The sequence below is a fragment of the Centroberyx gerrardi genome, chromosome 10 (assembly GCF_048128805.1).
Source record: "Centroberyx gerrardi isolate f3 chromosome 10, fCenGer3.hap1.cur.20231027, whole genome shotgun sequence".
In the NCBI taxonomy this organism is placed as follows: Eukaryota; Metazoa; Chordata; class Actinopteri; order Beryciformes; family Berycidae; genus Centroberyx; species Centroberyx gerrardi.
Window position 1 is genome coordinate 12,350,179 of NC_136006.1, and position 24,330 is coordinate 12,374,508.

At 41.1% G+C, this 24,330-nt stretch overlaps 1 protein-coding gene across 1 annotated transcript in view; it reads right to left on the bottom strand.

The window, feature by feature from the left end:
* The window catches only part of LOC139912160 (partitioning defective 3 homolog B-like), a 234,727-nt gene that overhangs the window by 44,468 nt on the left and 165,929 nt on the right, over positions 1-24,330 (bottom strand). The window contains exon 22 of the mRNA XM_078286087.1: positions 11,733-11,850. Coding sequence (XP_078142213.1) covers positions 11,733-11,850 — 118 coding nt within the window. The remainder of the gene's footprint in view (positions 1-11,732; positions 11,851-24,330) is intronic.

Below are 24,330 nucleotides of genomic sequence, written 5' to 3' on the forward strand. Positions count from 1 at the left end.
TGGCAGTTAAATATAAAGTACATTACACTTATGGTGCGCTCAGTGTGTGTGTGTGTGTGTGTGTGTGTGTGACAAAGAGAGCGAGAGAGAGAACGAGAGAGAATATGATCTAAGCAGTGGGTTTATAAAAGCACTAATGTGTTTTTCCATGAGAATATCTGTGGTTATGACGGTTTAGCGTTAGCACTTGGCAGTGTATGTATGCATGTGTGTGAGAACACATTTGTGTGTGTGTGTGTGCGCAAATATGGATAATTTGCATGAATTTGCTTGCATGTGTATATTTGTATTTCTTTGGCCATGTGTGCGTGTGTGTGTGTGTGTGTGTGTGTGTGTGTGTGTGTGTATCCGCTGTATGAGCAAAAAATTATATATTCAATCCCCTTGTAATGCAACCCCTTTCTAATCAACAGATTAGAAATGTGGTCTGCAATGTGTGTGTGTGTGTGTTTGTGTGTGTGTGTGTGTGTGTGTGTGTGTGTGTGTGTGTGTGTGTGTGTGTGTGTGTGTGTGTGTTGCTGTGGCGATTGGCTGCTGTGGCGCAGTGTATTCCAGTGGATTTACGGTCACCCGGAGCTGGCACTGAGACTGGAGAAATATGGCTTTAGTTGATACAGTCGGCAGCCTGAAGAACAAAATCGTCTCTCTTTCACTTTTTCTCCTCCTCTCTCTCTTCTGTCTTCATTTCTCTTTTCCCCATTGCACTTGGTGTCTGACTACATATATTGTTCTTTCTCATTTTTTTCCCCCTTTCTCCATCTCAGCTGCTCTGTCTTGTCTTCAATGTCTCTCTCCATCTTCCCCTCTCTTTACAACCAAACAAATAGGATACTACTATCTATAGACGGATGGATAAATCATTCTTCCAACCAAATGCCCCATGAAAACAACAACTATTCATTCCCATATTTTATAGAAAAATAATACTGCCCCTCTTAGTGGAGAGAGAGAGAGAAAGAGAGACGGGAAGTGGGGAAACACAGGGAGAGCGCGACAGGTCGAGAGAGAAAAAATCACTGAAAGAACACGAACCATACTGAATGCGATGGAAAACTAGATTAAACAAGATTAAAATCGAGGGAGAGAGAGAGAGAGAGAATGGAGAGAGAGAATGGAGAGAGAGCTGAAAAACAGTTTTCATGTGGGCCACAAACAGCCCTCTCGACCCTGTCTGTAATAACAAAGAACCCCATTCAGCTGCAAGGTTGGGCCGCAGTCCATTTCTACTCGGGGAGAGTTCGGGTTCGATCCCCTGCCTGTCCACCTATTAAGCACCCAAGGTAGCACGGCTATTTCTGTTCTCATAATGGCTGAAGTACATTCATAGGAACAGTTTGGAGGTCATGTAGGGAGGTGTGTGCATGTGTGTGTGTGTATGGGAGGGAGGGCGTAGAGCGGGTTGTTTTCCCCATCATTGTTGTGAAATTACTGATATAGGTCCTACGAAGTCGTATTCTTATGATAGGGCTGCGTGATGTGGAAAAAAAATACCAAATTTGATTGCTTGGACAGATGTCGCAGTTGCAATACGACTTGTGGAAGTTGTGGCACACTTTTAATGTCTACACTGAAGTTCAGATTCAACAAGGAACAAATGGAAAACTTGATTAAACCGCAGAACACCAGGGACCTGCAGCAAAGGTCAAAGGTCCCAGCCCAAACACAGGAACTACAACTAATGTCTTCGTCAGGTTTGAAGCACTTCCAATAGCTTCACAACAGTAGATTGTGGGAATATCGCTCATTAGATTTCCCTCTGATGATCAATCTCTTCATGCCTGGAATACACATCTCTCCCAAGCTCAGACATACCATATATTTATGACAGATATTGCACTTCGAAATATTGCCAAAATCAACATGAATTTGATGTTTAGTCTTAATTTATTGTAACAGTGAAACAATAGCGCAGAACTCGTCCAACATGGGAGTTCCCAGTAACATTTCCCCACCAAAAAGAAAGCCTTTCTTGTTAATTTTGCATCAAAAGGAAAGGGAAATAATGAAATATATTGAGCTCTAAGGGTCTATGGGGCGCACTGCCAAGTGTCATGACAACAATTCATTTAATAATTATGTGTTTCGAGAAAACTCTACATGGTTAAACGTAAGTGGCACAATGTGACAATTTGATTTTTCCCCAAGCATACAAGTCTTGTTTGTAGGGCATTTAGACAAAGAAAAAGTCTCGCTGGAACAATTGGAGGCCAGACCTTAAATAACCCTGTACTCTAAATAGACAGATATTGTGCGCCACTGAGTTTTATTCTGCTTCCCGTGGAATGGAAAATCTTACTGTGTTCACCGTTAGTCATGAGCTTCAATGGGTGACACACACACACACACACACACACACACACACGTACGGAACATGGCACTAAATTGTCTTTCTTATTGTGAAAAGGCTCTGTGTCTCTGTCCAAGTCAACACTGTGAGTCAGTGGCCCAATAATATTATTGAAGCATTTTAAGTTTCTCTGAGGCAGTGTTTTTCAAAGATGATGCCAAGATCCAAAGGGAGGTTTTGTGAACATTCCAATATCTCCCCAAATCTACTGGCTGTCTTGTTAAGGAATTTATCAAGTCTATAAAATGCAAGGTAGGCTAAATCAACTACAGTCCACTAGAGGTTTGTAAATGGAAAATATGGTGGATTTTGATCAACGGAACACAATATAAAATATATTTAAAAAAAACCCAACATTTTGACAATGAGGAATGCCAGAGTAAAGGGTTAAATAAATAAATAAAAACAAAATACAAAAAGCAACACTCTTCTAACATATTTTTCTAATATATTTTTATATATCTTAAGCATGAAATAATAGGCACTATCGGAAACTTTAGCATTTCTATTTTAATGTAAAATGTAAAATATGGTGTTCACTTTACACATGTTGAACCTGCCAACCTGGGTTTTTAAAATGTAGTGAGATTAGAATGGGCAAAAGATAAAAATAAGAAAGGTTATGGGAATAGCTTGCTGGGATTTTCCCAAATTCTATTGTGAATCACACAATGGTGTGTCTGTCTGGGGACGGTAACAGCGACAAGGTTAGAGAGAATACTGGACCCAGTTCAGAGAGGATCGAGGACTGGAACCTTGAACCAAGAGGAAACATATCCAGAAACACACACACACACACGCACGCACACAAAAAAAACAAAAACGCATCCAAAAGGTGCACACATTCAAAAATGAATACACACATACATAGAGACATACATTTATTTATGAATGACTACATACAGGACTGGACCGGATATAGTTCTGCCAGTACAGGGAATTCAGTCTTGATCAACAGGATATGATACAAGATCCTGTTGAAGCCATGCATGGGCAGCAGTAGAGGCAATACAGATGAGCAATTTTGCCAGCATGATGACCAATAGCATTCTGTTCTTCATTGCCAACGACACCCACTGAATTTGTACCATATGCCAATCCCTGTTGAAGGCAACACTGACCCTTGCTTTTAAAAGTTGTGTATGAATCATTCAGAGGAGAGGTAGGAAGGAAGGGGGTTTATGCTTTTGAAACTGCAAATCCATGAAAACTACGTATATATTTATTATGAAGTTTAAACTTCAGTGACAATATAATGGGTGCTACCTGTAGACCAAGAGAGGTTTATCACAGGTTTATGGTCACCGATGCCGAGCAGTTGTCCAACTCCAACTAAGTTTTGTAATTTCAGCTACTTTTGGATTACCTTGCCTTTGAAATCCATAGCATATGTTGTGAAATAGACAAGTGCTTTCAAATTACAGACTGCATGGTAAATACTGAAGGCATCCCCTTTTTTAAACTTGAGTTTAAACAATTAAGAAATCAGGGATTTCTCACAGGCACAAATTCATCTTGGTGTCATTGGGCTAACTAAAAATAGAGTAACGGACTCTGAGGCAAGCTATTATTTAAGTTGTAACCATGCCTTAAAGCCCGCAGAGCCATAAAACCATTTTAGCACTGCAACATCTTTGTCCATTGACTGACAATGGAACAAAGATGATCTTAGAACTGAGATGGCTTTTTGGGAAATTGCACCCTAGATAAACAAGGCTGACAAGGGATAGGGGGTCAACAGAGTGGAATGGCAGCTGAATGCTTTTATTGTCAATTTGCTGTAATAATCTGAATGCATCTTCTATTTGACAATTAATTTAATAAACAGAGGGCATCATCTGATTGAGACCCAAACTATAAAAGGACCACAGGCTATGATATGGCCCTGAGCACTCAACTTTTAGATGGAAGCACCAGATTATCATATTACACACACTGTGAGATTTTACTCCCATATACAGTATATGTATGCCGCGGTAAAAACACACATTCAAATCACTCATCCATACATATGCATGTCATGGGAGGGGTTCAGGTTCTCTTGTCCTCCAGCCAGCAATTTTGAGGTCAAGGGACGGTCTCTCTCAAAATTAGAAAAAGACAAAAAAAAAAGCTTCGAGGGAAGGGTGCAATTCTCATCTTTAACGTTTTTTTTTTTTCTCAATGTGGCTACAGTTCCAGGCCTGGAATCCAAACTCCAGCAGTGAAGATCCAAGTAAACTTTATATGGATATGGGGAGGGTTTACTAGAGTCTACTACAGTAGATTATTCATTCATTTTCTTCACCCACTTACTCAGGGTTACGAGGAGGGCTGGAGCCTCTCCCGGCATGCATTGGACAGAAGGCAGGGAAACACCGTGGACAGGGATAACACAGATAGAGAGACAATCACTCCCACTCACACCTATGGGAAACTGAGAGTCTTCACTGCACCTGACTTGCATGTCTTTGGAGCGTGTGAGGAAACCAGAGGAAACCCACGCAAACACGCAAACTCCACACAGAAAGGACCAGGAATTGAACCTGTGTGCTTCTTGCTGTGAGGCAACATTAGTATTTGCACAAATCCTTCACTATCTTTTAGTTTGAGTTTCAGGTTTGGAACTATGTATGTTTTTTTTCCCCTTCCCCTATTGATCTGACCTTTCCTGATCAATACCTCTTTCCATTAGATCGGACACTTTCAAACTAATTTACATAAAAAGTAGTTGGCAAATGTTACTGGTCTCTGCGAGGTGGGGACACAGGGGGCTATAAATTACCAAAAGAAACAAACACACCACAAAAAAAACATCTATTTGACTCAAGTTTTGAAGTAATGCAAGAGAGTAAGCTGTTTTTTATGAGCACAAATGTATATATTGCACCCCTCTTGTAATGAGTCCTGTCACAACAGATCAGAGGTATAATCAGAGTGTGTGTGTGTGTGTGTGTGTGCGTGTGTATACAAAGTATTCAGGGCCTAAGAGAAAATAAGAAAAAAAGAAAAAGGAGGACGAGGAGGAGTATTGTGGTGTGAGGAGCAGGCAGATGACGGGAAAAAGGGCGAGGCAAGAAGAGGAAAGGACGTCAAAAGAAAACAATGAGAGAAGGGAGGAGAAGGGACAGCAGATAAGTTGATGAATAAATGTCTCGTCTGCTGTCTTAACCATAACTCCCCAAGGGTGGAGTGCGATAAAACTCCTCCGCTTCCACAGTTGACGGATTTGTGCAATATTAACTTGGGGGATGGCGGGAAGGTAAATTGCTCCTTTCCCCAACTTTGCGGACCCAATAATTTGTGCTAAGTGGAATCAAGGGAGGTGATATCAGCTTTGTAATTAATGCATCCATCAAGTTAACTAAAGATATTTTGGGAAAATGCAATGATGAACGTTAATTTAGCTGCCCGCCATCCCCCTTGATGAAACCATATTTCACTTAGGTCGAATATTTCTACTTTTTTACTTCCCACTCCACGTTAGGAATTCAGAAGCTATCAAACTCCAGCTGCCTCCAACATTAGCTGCCTTCATGATCTGCTGACACCACCAGTCTCACTCAGTCTTACTTTTCAAGCTCACAACATTGGTAATTGTTAACAGGACAGGAATTAGGAGGAGGGCAAGGAGAGGAGGGCAAAGATAAGGAGGTGAATTAGAGAAACAGATAAACAAATGAATCATTGTCTTGTCTCCTGTCTCTACCATGACTCGTATTGGGTGGGATTAGCATAAAACACTTCCACCCTTCCACAAGTCGACTGATTTGTTCCTGTTTTAACGATGGGGGAGGTCAGCCAGCTAAACTGTTCTTCTCACACAGATATGCCCTCAAATTTAATGCTAACTAAGGAGTTGTCAGGTGGACAATGAGAGGTAGAAATATAGAGAAATGACAGAGGGAAGAGGCAGATGAGGAGAATTAAGGGAAGAAGGTGAAAGGACAGGAACAAGGATGGGATAATGGGGAAATGATAAGTAGTTTGAGTCTCTTGTTCTTGTCCTAACCTTGACTCCTAGTCCATTAACAGTAAGTGGCACTCTGTCCAACCTGGCTTTGAGGGGCGGGTGTTACCAAATTTCAGAATATACGTTAAAAATACTGTCTCTGGACTAGTATTGTCTTATTAACATTGTAAACATGAACAACTCCTGCTGAAGCTATGGTTAAACACAAGACATATTTTAAAACTGTATTTTTGGAGATACAAGCCAACTTCACAAGGCATTTTAATGCTATATGTTAAATTATTACATTTTCTAATTAGTGGCATTCCCCTTGAAATACAGTGAGCACAGTAAAGCAAGAGGAGTTAAGTGGAGGGGAGAGGTCAGCAGATTTCTGCTTTCTAATTCACTTACATTCTTGTAAAAAAAACATTAAACGTATCCAACAGCATCAAAGCTCTGGCATTCAAAGAGAAGTTTTCTACCAGAAATATTCTATTCCTATAGATTTGAAATTAAGGTCTGGAAAAGAGTGGATCTTTTTAAATGGAAATTTAAAAAGATCCACACTTTTCCAGACCTTAATTTCATGACTGAATTTGTAGATTTTGGTCAGTGTTCAATATGCCAATAGTGGCTGGGCAGTATGAATGTCAACAAGACCATGTCACTCTATAGCTGGATATTATTCTTCACATTGCCAAATATCCCAATATGTGAAATGACTGTGTCTACAACTACAATACATAAAATGTGTAGTCAGATGAATCAGGACTGAACAAGAATACCGTTCCATACTTTTCCAGACCTCACAGAAAGTCACCAGTTCAAATCCCCACACTCGCTGGGGGAAAATCTGGATGGGGAAAGTCAGTCATAGACTGCGGTTGCACTGGGAGGCTCCAGGTGCGGACTGTTTCATAAAGAACATGAAGCAAGCTGGTGCTAAAAAAGCACATGTGCCAAGCAAACCCCTCCCCAGATAAATAAAAGATGCAACAAAATAAAATCCACAGCAGTGTTGTGAGCAGACAGTAACACCGCTCAGTATGTTCTAGAGTTGAAGTTTTCATGTTATTTCATGTTGCATCACACTGCAAACGGCAATTTAAATGACTAACTGTAAACAGACATATTTGAAACTAGAGAACAGGAAAAAATTAGATGGATGCTTTTCATTATAATTAAATGCTGTAATAAAGGCTGTATCACACCACCCACAATAACAATTGGCTGCCATACCCTCTGTGTAGGAGTGTGTGTGTTTGTGCGTGTGTGCGTGTGTGTGTGTGTGTGTGACAGGAACAGCACCCTGTTGATTTAGTTCCCCTCTCCTTAGGGGGAAAAGTCTGTTGTTGTTTTACAAAATACACACACAAGCCCACATGCACGCACACACACACATGGAAACAAACTTGTGGTGTGGCTTTTGTTGCTTGATAATTGTTTCTAGGCAAACATAATTTTGCTAGCAAAGACAGCTAACCCATAACCATGAATCAATGAGATGGTAATGGAGCCACAGGGACAAAACACACTCAAAATACTGTGGCTACATTGCATTAGGAACTCTCTCTCTTTCTCTCTCTCTCTCTCTCTCTTTCTCCTTTCTTCTTTCTCTCACCCTAAACAAAAGAGTTTCAGGTTTGCTTTTACTTTTTATAGTCATTCAGCAAATTCTACAAAAAAAAGACGTCTTTTGGAGAAACAAACAAACCAATAAAAGTGAAATTGAATTAGTTTGCAATGGGCTCGCCTCCATAACCATCACTCCTCACTCCACACTTCCCACAGAAAGCAACTCAGGTAAATAATCACCGCTGCTTTAATTAATAAATGCATCATCCTTAATGAGGTGGGCTTTTTTGGCGCTGTTGTGACTGCTACCGTTGTGTTTTTCTTTCTTTCTTTTTTTTTCACTTTCAAACTTCAAACTTAATTTCCACCTCTGAAGCATGCTAATTGCTCTCTCTCTGCTTTGTAAACAAGAAAGTTTTCTCATTTGGCGGCAGAGAGGGGTGAATGTATGGCTATTGATCGCAGGGGAAAGGAGATTGCCCCTGGCTGGGCACGAACCAAATGACTTGTAGATGTGCATTAAAGTGGGGCAACTATAACTTTGGCTTAACACACTGCATGGATAGAGGGGCGAAGGTTTTAAGTTTCCAAAATATTCATTGTACCTTTAAGTACTTTGGTACATAAAACTCCACAATATTGAATGCCATCTTAGTGCATCAGAGAAGCCAGAATAAATTTAAAACAGACATTTTCATTTGCAGCTCTTAATTTACCTGGCTGGGTAGTATAATCAGTATATAGGAAACCCTGATATCGTCATATTGCTGCAGTGAGGATCCTGTCCTTGCTCATGACTTCTACCGTACTGTCTGGTGTACGAGCGCACACTGTATTTCCCTTATGCAGGACTGTTAGGGCTCAGCATGGCTTAAACAGGGCATACTGTAATTCCCCTAAGCAGTGCACATTGCAAAAAGCATTACACATAAACAAACAGAGCTCGGCTATTATACAGGTACTCCTCCCTTACTTTCTGTCTGGTTCCAGACTCCTGAATCGCGACCCGCCTCTTCAGATTTGGTCGATCGATTCAGAGTCTGGTGTTGCTCTATTCAACATCGGAAAAACCATCGGGCCAATCAGCGCCTTTGAGGGCGGGACTAAACTTTGAACCGTTCGTGCAACAGTTTTTCATTGGCATTTCGGCAGATTAATATTTGTTGAGATCATTCCTTGACATAATTTTGTCAAAAACGACCGACATTCTTGGTAAAGTTAGTAAATAAGCTCAGCATCAGTGTAACTGAAAATAACGTCAGAGCGGTCGAATACGTCAGTCACTAGTGATTGGTTCAGGGAAAATCACACACACACACACACACACACACACACACACACACACAGAAAACGGCTAACATGGAGGCAATGTCAGAATGATGGAGTGGAAATGAAATGGCCATTCAGTCTGACTTTCTCCAATTTTGTGAAAAAAATTGTAGCTAAGATGTGAAAATAGAACTTTTACTTCCTTTTCATTAAATACTGCTCAATAAAGAATATATGATTTATAGAAGACTATTTTCTTACCACACTGTGATGAAGTTACCCGGGTGTAGAGAAGTCTGACTGACCGACTGAGCTGAATTTGGCTCTTGAAGATCATGGTGCTGTGGTTAAACATAACATGCTACAGTAAACCTATGCATGTGTCACAGCAGATTTAGCTACGGCCTGAAAAATTCCAAAAGCAACCTTGTAAATACAGATGATGTGGTTGTCGTTTTGGCAATCTTGAATGTGATTGCGGCAAGCAGAGGCGAGGTCGTGCGAGAGTCGGGATGGACCCGATTCGTGGTAACACTCTCATATCTACCTCCTGTTCTCTCTGTCGGCGGTGCAGCCTGGGAGAAAGACACCAGAACCCGTGTGAGCTGAGGGGATTGACTGTACTCAGAGCTACTTGGACCGTGTCCCTGAATGGGCCGCGCGTGAGATTTGTTTATATGAACTGGACAGTGTTTCTGAAAGGGAGAAAGAATAAAAACCCTCCCTGTCGCCTGTGTTCCTGTGTGTCCCCACAGAACTATAACAGGATGCGGCTGACCGACACTTTCATGTGATCACGACTTTGAAATAAATATTCCAATCGTGTCATTTTCCGTGAATTCAAATTTCAGTCTCAGGAATGCCCTTTTACCCATGTTTAAATGTTGAGTGACAAATAACTGCGGTTTATAAATAAATAGTGGCTGAGAAAGTGATGTTTGACAATGGTGGAAGCGATGGCGTGGCAGAGCGTAACAGACATGGAACAAATCGCTAGCCTGAAACAAAACTGTCAAACAACGTGGCAGGTATTGCCACGCACCTGCTCCATCATCACTGTAACCCGTAATAACTACTAGAGGCCGGGCGCAAGGCTTCAAGGGGAGACGCCATTACCGTGCCATCATTTGACAGAAGCGACACCTACTCGTACAAAATGGTTGAAAATCAGAACAAGGACAGTAGATGACATAAGTGCCTGGTTGACGAAATGATAACACTTGTGCAGGCTAAATCCTCATCATTTAGAAATGTTAAATGATGATCTTCAGATAAGGATTATGTTTTTGGATGAATTACAGTATTTTGAATTGGAACTCTTCAAATTATCACACTGAAGAAGCACAGCAACGGCTTCTAGCGTGACTCAGGGGTGGATCCATCCCTTTTAGAAAAACATGACAAAGAATATCTATGAGGATGTGATGATGATTTTGTACCAGCCTGGATTGAAAAACACTAACCACAGCACGACAGCTGAGTCTACACAGTCTCTATTCATCTCATCTGTGTCTGATCCTCAGTAAAAAAAAACAAAAAAACTGCATCATATCAACTCTATCAGCTCAATGCCTACAGGAGCCATTCAAATCAAAGAGAGTCCTGTGACTGACAGGCGGAGGTCTTTGATCTCGCAGCAGACTCAATAAAAGCAGTGATCACTCTGATAGCTGATAGGGAATAAGAAACCTCGCGCATAACCACACACACGCTTACTGTACACAAACACTGGCAGGCACACACAAGCATACAGTGATCACTTGGATATCTGATACAGTGCAGCAACGTGCGCACACACAGGCGTACACACACACACACACACACACACACATACTGATTTTCTTTTTTTTGTGAAGAAAGCTGTTAATAAATGTTACTGAGAAGAGACAAACTCAATCAGTACTAATACAGTATACAGACTACTGGAGAGAATGTTAAAAGAGACGGATGAAGAGTCTAAAACCTCTTCAAAACTACTTCAGATTAATAGAGATCATGAAAAAAGAAATAGAGAAATATAAAATCCCTAAATTGAAAATGCAATTCCAAATTCCTATAAACTCCCTGTGGTGCTTGGAGAGGGGGAGCAAACATTTAACAACATTACTTACTGCCAAATTCATTTTCTTATGATGACCTCAGAATTCATATTTCACTACGACACTATTCATAAGGTATTTTTTATTTTTAAATGAATTTGTTTTGTATTTACTGAACATAGTGCATAGAATGCTTTTATGTAGTAGTAAATATGTAGTAGCTCATTTTGAATTTGAATTTAAGAGAGTGCGAAAGTCGGCAATTGACACATGGTTGTCAGCATTTGTGTTTTCTCATGTGTCTCTCCTAGATTCATTCACACACACACACACACACACACACACACACACACACACACACACACACACACACACACACTTCATCATAGACATCAGAACACTTGTTGTAGGTGTTTTGAGGTGTGTCTGTGGGTTTCTGTGGACTTAAACATGGCCATTTCATTTCCACCGTTTTCTGTGTGTGTGTGTGTGTGTGTGCGTGAGTGTGTGTGTTTGTGTGTTTGTGCGTGTGTGTATGTGTGTGTATGTGTGTGTCTGTGCTCCTCACCCTGTGTGTGTCGTTTTCGGGTCCTCTGCGTCGTGGGTCCAGTTCTTCATAAGCTGGCGCCACTCCCTCTCTCCTGGCCTGCTGGTATTCTCTTCTGAGCTGCTGGATCCTGTCCACACTGCTACACACACACACACACACACACACACACACACACACACACACACACACACACACACACACACAGAGGAGCATAAAAAAAGCACACAAACATGGTTTCAGAAACAAGCATGTGGATAAAACTGCTATGCATCTCAAAAATACACTGTTGTGAAGACACTGGGGTATAACTGAAGCTTTTAAATCTCTATGGTGAATATAGAGAATTTCCATATATCCCACAACAGCAGTTTTAGCCAAATTTAGTAAATTTAGTCTCACTTAGGAATCTGGAAGAGGCAAGAACTCTTATCATGTTATGAAGGGACCAACATAAACAGGCCGCTGACCCAGTTTAGGCTCCCAGGCATGTTTTAATAAGTCTTGCTCACAGCCCAATCACGTCAAGATCACCATGATGGGAAACGCTCTGAGAACTCAGCCTGACATCACCACCAATCAGCTGACTTATCTGATGATGAGCCAGCCAATAGAAGCTGTCTATTTTTCAAACAGTTATTTTTCTGGCATCAGCCTGCAGAGGTCTGAAGGTAGAGATAAAGACTTGATAGACACACCTGTGTGCGCACACACACACACACACACACACACACACACACACACAAAGATCAATCTCCTGCTCTTTCTGACTGCCTGCATCTATATCTATTTTTCCATCTTTTTCTCTTTCTCTTGCAAAAGGTAAGCAAACAAAAACATCAATCGTTCCATGAATATTCTTTCTCTCCGTCAACAGAGGAAATACATACGCATATCAACACTGAACCCTGGGCACCCATGTGAGTCACACACACAGAGAAAAATGGAAATATGGAAAGTCATATCATCCACATATGTATATGCACATTATAACTGCAGCATTCAATTTCATGAACGGAAATGATGGAAGGAGGAAAAATGCATCGATGAACACATCCAGGCAATATATGAGAAGTGAGAAACGTAGCCACACACACACACACACACACACACACACACAGTCAGACACACTCCATCTCTCATGCCCTCTACCCCCCTCCCTCCATCCCTCCCTGTCTCCAAGGCCTTCAGCACACAACAGTAGTCTTACAGGAGGTCACACTAGTTTAACTGTTAAAAATACACTTACCCAGTTACACTGCATGTGACACAGATATTGCTCTGTTTTATGTGTGCATGTGTTTGTTTCTGTGAAGCTGGAAATCCCCCAGTCCAAAAAAAAAAAAAAGCCACAGACACTCAAACAATTATTAATGCTGAGCGCACACACACCCACACACACGCGCACAAGGCAAATGTACATAAGCGCACAAGCACAGCGAAGTAAATGCGCGTAACAGTTCCTTGAAGTATATCTTTGTCTTCGTGGTAAAGAAATGATTATTCCCCGGCCTAGCTTTGTATGTTTCTGCTAGTGTGTGTGTGTGTGTGTGTGTGTGTGTGTGTGTGTGTGTGTGTGTGTCCTCTCAGCAGTGTGTGTGTCTTTCTGAATGACCATTCAGTGAGTCAATCTCCACACACACAGCCAACAGAGAAGGGATTAGATTAGAACAAAAAACACTTAGCTCAGTCTTTATTTAAACCTCGTTAGCGGTCCAAAGACGGTGCTTTCTGTTTGTGTGTGTGTGTGTGTGTGTCTGGCCATCAGGAGTGCCAGACATTCCACAGGGATGATGGGGTGGGAAAAACCCCAGAATCACGCCACACTACATGCCAGCGACATGCTAATAAAAGGTTAGCAACATGCTAGCTAATGACATGACACATTAAAGTTGATAGCTAGCAGATTAGCAAGTAGACCGACTGTGTGCACATAGACAAAAATAGTTATTCTGATCAATTATGTTTACGTTTTGTTGACATGTGCAGCTCGAACTGAAAGATAAGGGACCTGGTCAGTGATTCTATTTTTTTATTCTTTTATTCTTGCACTTTTGAAAGCTTGGTAACAGCTTAATGACTATCAAAGGATAAATGAAGACCTGCAAGAACATAATTTGAAGCTAATTTACTCTTATCACGAAAGCAGAACTCAATATGAAACGTGATTGAATTCTGCCTGAACTTTGCCTCCAAAGTAATAATATTAAAATGATTATGAAGGTTAAAAATGTAAGCCATTCTGGATGAAAACCATTCAACTCTATTCTCATTTCTCCTCTCTTCCTCCCCATTCTTTTATTCTGCCTTTCCTCGTTCCTTCATTTCCCTTCATCTCTATGAAACCATAAACCCTGGGAGCTGTGAGAATGAGTGTAATATCTGCAGAAATATATCATAGAAAACACATTACGCTCAGTCTCACATCACAAATCATGTCTTTTTCTTGTGCTTTTTCTCTCTCTCTCTCCTACACACACACAGACCCACACACCTTTCTCTAAATGTCCTGCTATAGAATCTATTTGTTTCACTCTCTCTATATACCAGACTAAACTTTCTTATCTCTCTCTCTTGCTCTCTCTCTCTCTCTCTACCTACTTCTCTAAACAGTCCTGTACATCAGTCTCCCTATGGAGCCCGCACCCTCTCACTCTACAGAAATATCACACTTAGGCCTATACCCTCCCTCCCAAAACAATAGCAGTGCACAGGTGCTGAAAAGACATTAAAATACAGTGGAATATCCCCATCCCCATCATCCATCCTCAATACCGCTAAAGTCCCTCCCTAAAGAGAAGCAGCGTTCAAGGTGCAATTTATATGCCATGCTGGGTTAGGATCAACTCCAGGGCTCGGGACTGGTGAGTAGAGTGTGTTCATGGAGACTATTTTTTAAATCAACACTAATACTACCACCACTACTACTGCTACTGCTACTACTACTGCAAAATGTTAAAATAACTCAAATTCTAATCTATGAACTTCAAAATGTGTAGATGAAAAGGTTTTTGAGACAATAAAATCATCATATGCTCATTATAGATATTTTCTAAAGGCATTTTCTATCAGAGTATGACATAATTACTGCGTTTACATGGACGTGAGTATCCCGGTTATGAGGCTTATCCCGGTTTTGATCATATTCGGGATATGGCGTTTACATGGAGCACAGAGAAATCTGGTTATTATATAGTATAGTATCCCGGTTACTGATTACTGCACGCTATTTGCGCAGGCGCCTGTGACGTTTACAACACAAACCGGCAATTTTGAAATCGTTAATCTGATATTCCTCTGTAACTGTTAACCTTAAATTAATTTGACTGTGGCTATTGAAAATGAGACCACTTTGGGTTATAGCGGGCTATAAGCGGCTATAGCTATATTTAGTATTTTCCACCGTGAGCTGACTTGCTCCACTGTACGTGTTGGGAAACCGGCATCCTGTAGTCTGTATACTACAGACTTGAATAGGTCAGCATTTCGATGCTTTCTCCCATCTAAACTGCCAAGTATATTTAATTCTTTCATCACCGAAAGACAAAACTCTGTTTCCTCATCGCTCTAGAAGTGAGACGCTCTCGTTGCCGCCATTGTTTGTGTTTTTCTGTTACGTCACTTGGCTGAAGCCACGCCTGCGCAGGTAGTCGGCAGCGGTTAGAAACCGGGATAAGATGTATACATGCAACAGTATCCCGGTTTCTTTCGGAGTACTCCAGCTAGCATAATCGGGTTTCTCAAAACCGGGATATGGGCTTATCCACGTTTCTGAAATCGGGATATGATGTTTACATTTGCAAACACAAAAACTGGATACTTCAAAAACCTGATTATAACCGGGATACTCAAGTCCATGTAAACGCAGTCAATGAGTCATAACAGACATCACCAAACAGTAAAAACAGCTATAGCAGCTATACTGCATAACCAATGACAATCTCAGTAATAACAGCAATACCAGATTTGTGACAAATATTACTCATCACAGTGCATTACAATGCATGTCCTCAAAACTCACTTTTTGCACTTTTGCATTTTCATTTTTAAGTTAAATAGTGTTAATCTCTTGTGATTTTTTTTTTTTTTTGTCTTGGAGCATACAAATAAAAAGCATTATTATGATTCATTTCTGAACGGATTGAACATAAAAATAGTGCATACTGTATAAATGTATCAAATGCTTAGAATGTAGTATATATACTGTGCTATTCATTCAGCATTTCTTTTTCCATTCAAGCTATTCACTAGAGGCATGGGACTGGCTGCTGGGTGGAGACATTCTAGAGGGAAATTGCATTTATACTTCTATGAGAGGAATGCATTATAGTGAAACACAATCTGGACTATGTGTGTGTGTGTGTGTGTGTGTGTGTGTGTGTGTGTGTTTGTGCTCTATACTCTAGCCTGAGAGAGCTGTGTCAGCAGGAACACAATGCAGGGGGAGAAGAGTGGAAGCAGAGGAAAACCAGACAAACCCTAACGATACCTGATGACTGAGCCACCTTTTCTATTCTTTGCTGTTCTATCAACTTCTATGTATAGTTGAAGCGTTATTCTATATTCTACTCTACTCTAATGTTTACTGTTATACTGTATGTTATATTGCTATATGTTTACCAATATTATTGTGTTTAATTGAATTGCATTCCACTGTGCCGTTCTGGCTCATAATCTTATCAAATACCCATTTTATTCTCTTCTTTCATTCATTTTCTTTAACTTTTTATTCCTATTTAGGGTCATGGGGGGCTGGAGTCTATCCCAGCATGCATTGGGCGGAAGGAAAGGAAACGCCCTGGACAGGTTGCCAGTCCATCACAGAACGGACACAGACAGACAGACAATCACATTCAGCCCTAGTCACAGAGCCACCATACTGCCCACTGTTCTATCCTGTTGCATTCTACTGTGTTCTATTCCACTCTCTGGTTTTCTGTGCTTCTACTTCTCAGTGGGTTTTGTTGGGTTTAGCTTATGCATCATAGAATAAATGACTTGTGTCACAAGGAGTCAGAGAGAGCCTGTATAAACCTCCCCAGTACACACACACACACACACATACACACACCCCACACAAACAAACCCCACCCCCTGCTCCATTCCATTGACGGAGGGCCTGTGAGAATAGGGTGTTAAAATGTATACAACATTCATTTTCTGTCCACACACACACAAACACAAATGCACACACACACACACACACACACACACTGGGGCTACTTTATACGATTTACGACCCCGCATAAAAGAAAAGGGATGGAGAGAAAGAAAAAAAATGCGATAAACAAAGACATAACACAAACACAGACAAACACACTTGGACTGCACACACACACACACACACACACACACACACACACAGCTCCGTGACCACAGATTGAGGTGTAGCTATTGATCAGCTTTGGAGGAACAAGTGCTCCATAATAAAAGCAGACTGGTATGACTTCACTGTTTAACTACCTTGTGGTCATTAAACAACAATAGGATTGTCTAGCATGGTGTAATAGCACAGCATAATACTCCAGCATTGTTCTTGGCTTGTGCTTGATGTGAGGGCTTTCATAGCAAGTATACATGACTCCATCTTACTTACTATTTACTAAAAAACTTGCACTTGTCCATTTTTGTTCAAATGGTGGATAGCTTTCATTTTGGAGCAAAATTCTTGTATGTCTTAGTGCAGGTCTAGGATACTGAGGCTGGTTTAAGGCTTGGATGTAGTGAGATACAGTAAGAGGCTTCAGCTTCAGTCCAGCAAGGATGGACAGGCTTCTAAAACCAGTTGAGATGCTGACCCTGGCAGAGCCAAGCTCCGGTCAGCAGAGACAAGGAAAAGGCATTAATGTTTTCAGAGGACACAGAATCTCTCTCTCACACACACACACACACACACACACACACATACACACACACACACATACACACACAGGCACAGGGATATCAATCTTTTCCTCTCGCTCAGTCACACCAATAATAATTCTATTAATGTTTAAAATCAGAATCGGCAACACAGCGTAGCTGTTAATAATACTGCTATTAATAATTAAGAATACTGTTCCATTAATAACATGGTGAGATAGTTCCTCAAATATATCAATGTCCATAGTAAGGGAATACATCTGTGTCATTAAAGCCTATAAATATTTACAGGCCTTACAGTTGAAATTTCTTAAATCCATCCTTAAAATTGCAGTGTGCAGCATCTTTACTTTAAGCAGTCCAGGAAACAGTTTTATGTCTATACATGCTACCTAAAAGCAAGACTCAGTGGCATGATGTAGACTCTGAACAATATTCATTCATCTATGTTGAAACCAGGATTAAGTAATATGCCATCATAGGTCAGTAATATCATCATTTATATTTAACGGCATGATGAATGATCTGCCAAACGCTATAATAACACAATCCCTTAAAAAACATCTGGATGAAATAGTGCTCTAATAGTGCGGCTTGAATAATAAAATAAATAAATAATTGAATGCTTTATTTATTTGAATGTGAATGTGCAGTTTAGATGTGTTGTAGTGTGTTTAAGAGTCTGAAATAATGAATCAAGCACACCTCGACGCAATCAAAGGTAGAAGAAAACATATTTTCAGGCAGGTTTGCTTAAAGCCAGGGTCAGTATGATGTCATCAATAACATCATCAATATTTAAACGCCATGCCAAGTGATCTGGCAAATCCATTACCAACACCAGTGTTGGTTCCTAAAGGAGAACTCAGTGATTTGTCATATCCACCTGTCTTTGTGTGTGTGTGTGTGTGTGTGCGTGTGTGTGTGTGTGTGTGTGTGTGTTGCCCGTAGATCCAATCTAAATCCTCACTGTGGTCTGAGGAACACTGAGGGGTTTCGCAACCACATGGCAAAGATCAGAATTTTGAGTATTGGGATACAGAGTAAAAAAAAAAAGGAAAGAGGAGTGATTTATGTTTGTTTTTTCTGTTCTTTTTCGATCAGTTTCATTAGGTTACATCCATTAGGTCATTAGATAACAAGGTTATCTTTTCTCATCCAAACCCTTAGGAATATAACATTTTCACATTATTCCTTTCACTCCTCCTCATCTTTGTTTCCCATCATCTGTCCTTCCCAGCACTCCCCTTGCCTTCCATGCTGCAAACAACCATTTCTCCTCCTCATCAGAGCGAGAGAAATAAACATAACGGTACAAACAGAAGCAGAAATAGACAAAGAAAGACATGGACAAGACAGCGAGGTTGACAGAGAACAGAAAAGAGTGAGACAAAGAGAGAGAGAGAAAGAAAGGACAGGTCAAGCGGATGTTTTTAGTGCTCTATAACATATGACTTTGAGCTGAAAGGTTTCATAAATCAGACAGAAAATGGCTGTAGGACAATGGAGTAGCCTCACACACACACACACACACACACACACACATACACACACACACACGCACGCACGCACGCATGCACGCGGACACACACAAGCGTGCATACACACAGGTGATGTATGGTCTGCTCTTAGATGTGGCACAGGGGGAATATGTCACTCAGACCCTCCTCACGTGAGCTCAAACTGATTTATCACATCTGTGCGAGTGTGTGTGTGTGCGCGTGTGTGTGTGAGAGAGAGAGAGAGTGCAAATGTGCAGAGTGTGTGTATAGGAAAAGAAGCTGAACAAAAGAAAAAAAAGCGGAGACTGTTAAAAGCCTTTCCTCTTTCTAAAATAGTCTATTGACATCTCTTTCATGGATGTAGAGCGGTAAAGTTCAGTATCAGAGGGAGTGAAATTGTACTTTACTTCAATAGCAGTGTGTGTGTGTGTGTGTGTGTGTGTGTGTGTGTGTGTGTGTGTGTGTGGGTCTGTGAGTGTGTGTGGGTCCATTCTTGGAAGGAACAAAGAAGAGAAAAAAAGGAGAAAAATTCTACTCATTGACACCACCGTTGACCGCCTGGAAAAAAATGCACAGCGCAGTCAATACTGGAGTAAAGTAGGAGGTCCTTTCATTCCCACAAACACAAAGTCATGATAGCCATTTGGAAAATCAATAAAGCTTGAAAAGATAAACTGCAATTGACTGAAAAGCTTTAGAGACCGTAGAGGTATAGATGGCTCTTTCACCCTTTTCAAGGCAAGTAGGAAATTTCACTTTCATCCCCAGTGATGCAAAGTCATGATAGCCATTTGGAGAATCAATACAACAAACAATAACTGGTTTTATAGCTTTAGAAAATGCCACAGTTACAGATGACTATCTCACCCTTTTCAATGCAAAAGTAAATGAACATTAACCTCCTAATTAAATTAGCTGCATTAAGGAAGGGGTTTTTAAACTTTCAAGCCCAGGATACAAATTGCATCAATTAACTGGAAGTCAGAATTATTAAAACAAAATGGTACTTTTGCCCTGTGGGAGACTCCACAGACACAAATGATTGTACCATTATTTTCAATATTCAGTCCAATTCAATTCAGTACAACTTAATTTATGCCACATGGGGCAATTCAAAGGACACATTAAGGTACCAACAACCATTAAAGACAAATACACATATCACATAACAGAAAGAGACAGGACAGCACAGCTTACCAGATTAACCGTTGGACATTTGCATATTTGTGCTATTAAAGTGCAGGCAGAGTTCAGCAGTCAAATGCATACAGCTGGAATTATAAAAGTGTACCATCTAGTGATGGAAATCTCACAATTCTACACAAAATTTAAATTTTACTGCTTCTAATACAAAGGTGATTTTTTTTTGATTTGTCTTATATTTGGGTGACAAAATGCCTATGGGAGGAGACTCAATTCATTTTAGAGTATTGTCTAAAGACAGACCAATCAATACACATTTTAGGCATTTTAGGCACACTCTTTTGCTTGGACAGCTCTAGTTTTCTTCATGGTCAACCAAACACATGAAAGCCACTTGTAATAAGCTAGTAAGCAAGACTGCTTCTGTGATTTGAATGAGTTTGGATTTACTCAACTTGTGGAAAAAATGGAAAACTAGTTGAGCTATTTAATGCATTTCTAAGCTATTTTAACACATTAAATGGACAGCTTCATTAAAAATACTTTTTCAACCTAACTTAAATTTGCCAGGCAGCATTGCTTGACAATGACAAGACAAACCACAGTCAATATCTGTGAGGGAGAGCAACAGAGAAATGTAGTTTATTGACTGATCATGACAAGAGGGACTAGTCTTTTTCTGTCCACGCGTGCGTCTGTGTGTGAGAGTGTGTGAGAGTGTGTGTCCGTCTGTGTGTGTGTGTGTGTGTTCTCCCCGGTGTCTAGTTGTGGAGTAGAGGATCGTTATCAGCTGTGTCGTACAAGGCTCAACCAGACCGCAACAACCGTCACTAGTCAATGCATTATCTCCGTCTGTCTCTGTATCTTGTATCTCTGTTTCACTCTGCCGCTCCCTCTCACTTACAGAAACACCCCCACACACACTTCCACACACACACACACACACACACACCTGCATTACCTACATGTAAAAAAAGAACAAAGCTTCAGAATCAATGTAATCAATATAAGAGTTACTGTCCATCATGTGTTTACCATGGATAGGAGTATTCTTTCTTTGTAATGTTTGTCCTCTTCTGTCCATCTTTTGTCTTTACTATCATTTTTTCCTTAATGTATTCATTTCTTTATACTTTTCTGTATTGTATAACATTTTTTGTCCATGTTTTCTCCCTTAACTCTTGTAGCGCCGTAATTAATCACACTTCTATTGGCCTATCGCAAAGTCCATTTTTGATAATTTTTTCCTAATTTCTTAATGTCGGTCACGTTCATCCCTCTCTCTCTCTCCCTCCTTCCTTCCCTCGCTCTCTCGCCTCTTTCTATAATCTCCATGTTACCCAGGTAATAATCTCTTACTGTCATTTCCATCCCTAACTCCATCCCACCCCATCTATCTCTCCCTCCCCTCCCTCTTATTCTCTTTATCATCTGCTCATCTCCATCTCCTCTGCCCTCCCCCCTTTCCCCCCTTTATCGTGTTTCTCCTCCTAATCTCCCTAGCCTGTGCTTCACTCTAATTAGTTGACGTCTCCACTAATGAAGTTTGACAACAAAAGATCACCAGCGCTGGCAGGTGGGGCAGAGGGAAGAAAGAAAGGGGCAAGGGCAGAGAGAGAGAAAGAGACGGAGGGAGAGGAAAGAGAGAGGGGGCGAGAGAGAGAACGAGTCGGCGACACTGTTTGCGTGTCAGGTTGCTTCTCCTCTCCTCTCCAGGCTAACAGGAAGTGACACGTGTTTTTAAAATGCCGCTGACAGGAAATGACACCGCCGGTTAAGCTGCGCCGTTTAAGCAAGGGGAGTAATTAGCGCTCTATCGACTGCCATGACACCATTCAGACTAGCTGTCTAAATGTGTGTGTGTGTGTGTGTGTGTGTGCAAGAGAGAGAGCGCCACAGCGGGGGAACTGGTTGGCATGCCATCGTTTTGACAATCAGTCAGAGTGTGTGTGTGTGTGTGAGTGAGAGAGAGTTGTGTTTGCATGTGTGTGTGTGCTACAGGTGGAAAATTGCCTGGCGTAACATTATTTAGACAAGCCTTCTCTCTGTGTGTGTGTGTGTGTGTGTGTGCGTGTGTGTGTGTGTGTGTGTGTGTGTGCTACAGGTGGTAAACTGGCTGGCATAAAATCATTTAGGCAGGCTGTCTAGGCTCAATGTGCCCTCTGACTCTCACAGCCATGCCCGTGGCGACATGCCTATTTCCCTAATGCCTCTGCCAACTGCAATAGCTGTGGATGGTCTCTCTCTCTCTCTCTCTCTCTCTGTATCTCTCTCTCTCTGTATCTCTGTGTTTATCAGTCCATAAGTAAGCTGTAAGCAAGGTTTTTTTCTTATTGCACAACAAGACCTGTTAATACCCCAAACGATCTGTCTCGCTTCCTTTTCTCTCTCTCGTAAACCATCCTACCTTTCACACTTTATCTCTCATGTTCTCTCTCCAGCGGGCAAATTTTACACATTGATTCCAGCTTGATTGTCAATCTGTCTCGTCTTGATCACTCCGACTCTCTCAAATCTCTCGCTATCTCTCTCTCTCTGCATGACCTCATCTCTCCCACCCTCTCTGTCATATTTCTCTTTTTTTTTTTTTTTTTTCTCAAAGCTTCATTTGCGCTCCCGGTTGAATGAGCGCGCAGTGAAAAGCTCGTCTCTTCGAGCGATTCATCTGACAGCTGAAATTAACCGGGAGTTGAAAACTAATCACTGGTCTATCACATGTACTTACTCAACTATAATTACAGACATTAAAGATATAGCCAAGTCAAACGTTTTAACATGCTTGCTGCACTGTTGGTGCACTCCCAAAATGAATTGTTGGGAAAATCTTTAAGTATTAGAACAGAGGCAATGACTACTACTTGCTACTGAGCTGCTTGTTATTCAAGCATAAGGAATCCCAACCATGTTTCTCAATGTTTCTCAAAGACTGGGTTGGGAACCAAAGGTGCAGGGCAGAATAATATAAATGTTCTCACAAATTATTTTGGAGAAAATGGCATCCAAAGGTAGTGGATATGAAGAGCAGTCCCCCACCAGCCCCTCAACATCTGGAAGGCTGAACAAAATACTGTATAATGGAAGGTGAGATGCCTAAAAACATGGTGCAATTTGTTGAATAAGCCTCTGCTAATATTAGAAATCAATTTTTGGGTTGCAAGAAACTTGATTTTTGAAAAAGTGGCTCAAAAGTGGGCCCTAGACCTTCTAGGATTTGCTGTCAAAAGATAAAATTCCCCACTGTAAATGGTCTCTCTCCCTCTCACACACACACACACACACACAAATAAATACAAGCACACATGCATACTTTCTCATATTTCAATGAAAATAGTTACCACACAAAAGACATCCGCTAGCACTTACATGGGGAAAGAACGGACAGACAGCCGCACGTGCACAGAAACAAGTGATGTACTGCATGAAGCGCTGAATAAAAGCCGCTGCAGAATCCTATATAAATACACACAAAAAATACACACAAAAAACACAAAGAACAGATTGCTCATACTTGTTGCTTAGCTACAAGATGCCACAATGAAAAGAGGCATGAAATAAAAGCTTGTTGAGTATTGCGCGTCTCTGAGTGTCTGGAAAGTGTAAGTGTGTACATCTTTGTGCGCGAGTCTTTTAAGACAGCGAGTGTGTGTGTGTGTGTGTGTGCCTGGGTGTCCCTCCGCTGTGTTCGCGCTCCATCACCAGCGGATGTCCTTTGGGTGGAATTTATTTTTCGACGAGAACTTCTTGTGCAAATACGAGAGGCGGAAATGATAAATGAAAAGGAAGAGAGAGCAACAGGGGGAGAGAGGGAGACCAGAAAGGGTCTATTGAAGGGGAGAGAGCGAGCGGGAGGAAGGGATGGAGAAGACGAGTGCCACTTGAGCGCTGTTGCTTATTAGCCAGGCTGAATCACACACTTTGAGTCCGGAAAACACACACTCTGGCCCTTTCTCGTCTGCTCCTCGTCGCTCGCTCCCCCCCCTCCTCTCCTCATTCTTCTCTTTTATTCTTCTTCTCATCCTCTCTCCTCCTCTCCCCGCATCTCCCATTTATCCCCTTAATTTTTCTACCCCGACTTCCCCGTCTCTTTTTCCCGGTCTAATTTGCCCTTTTAG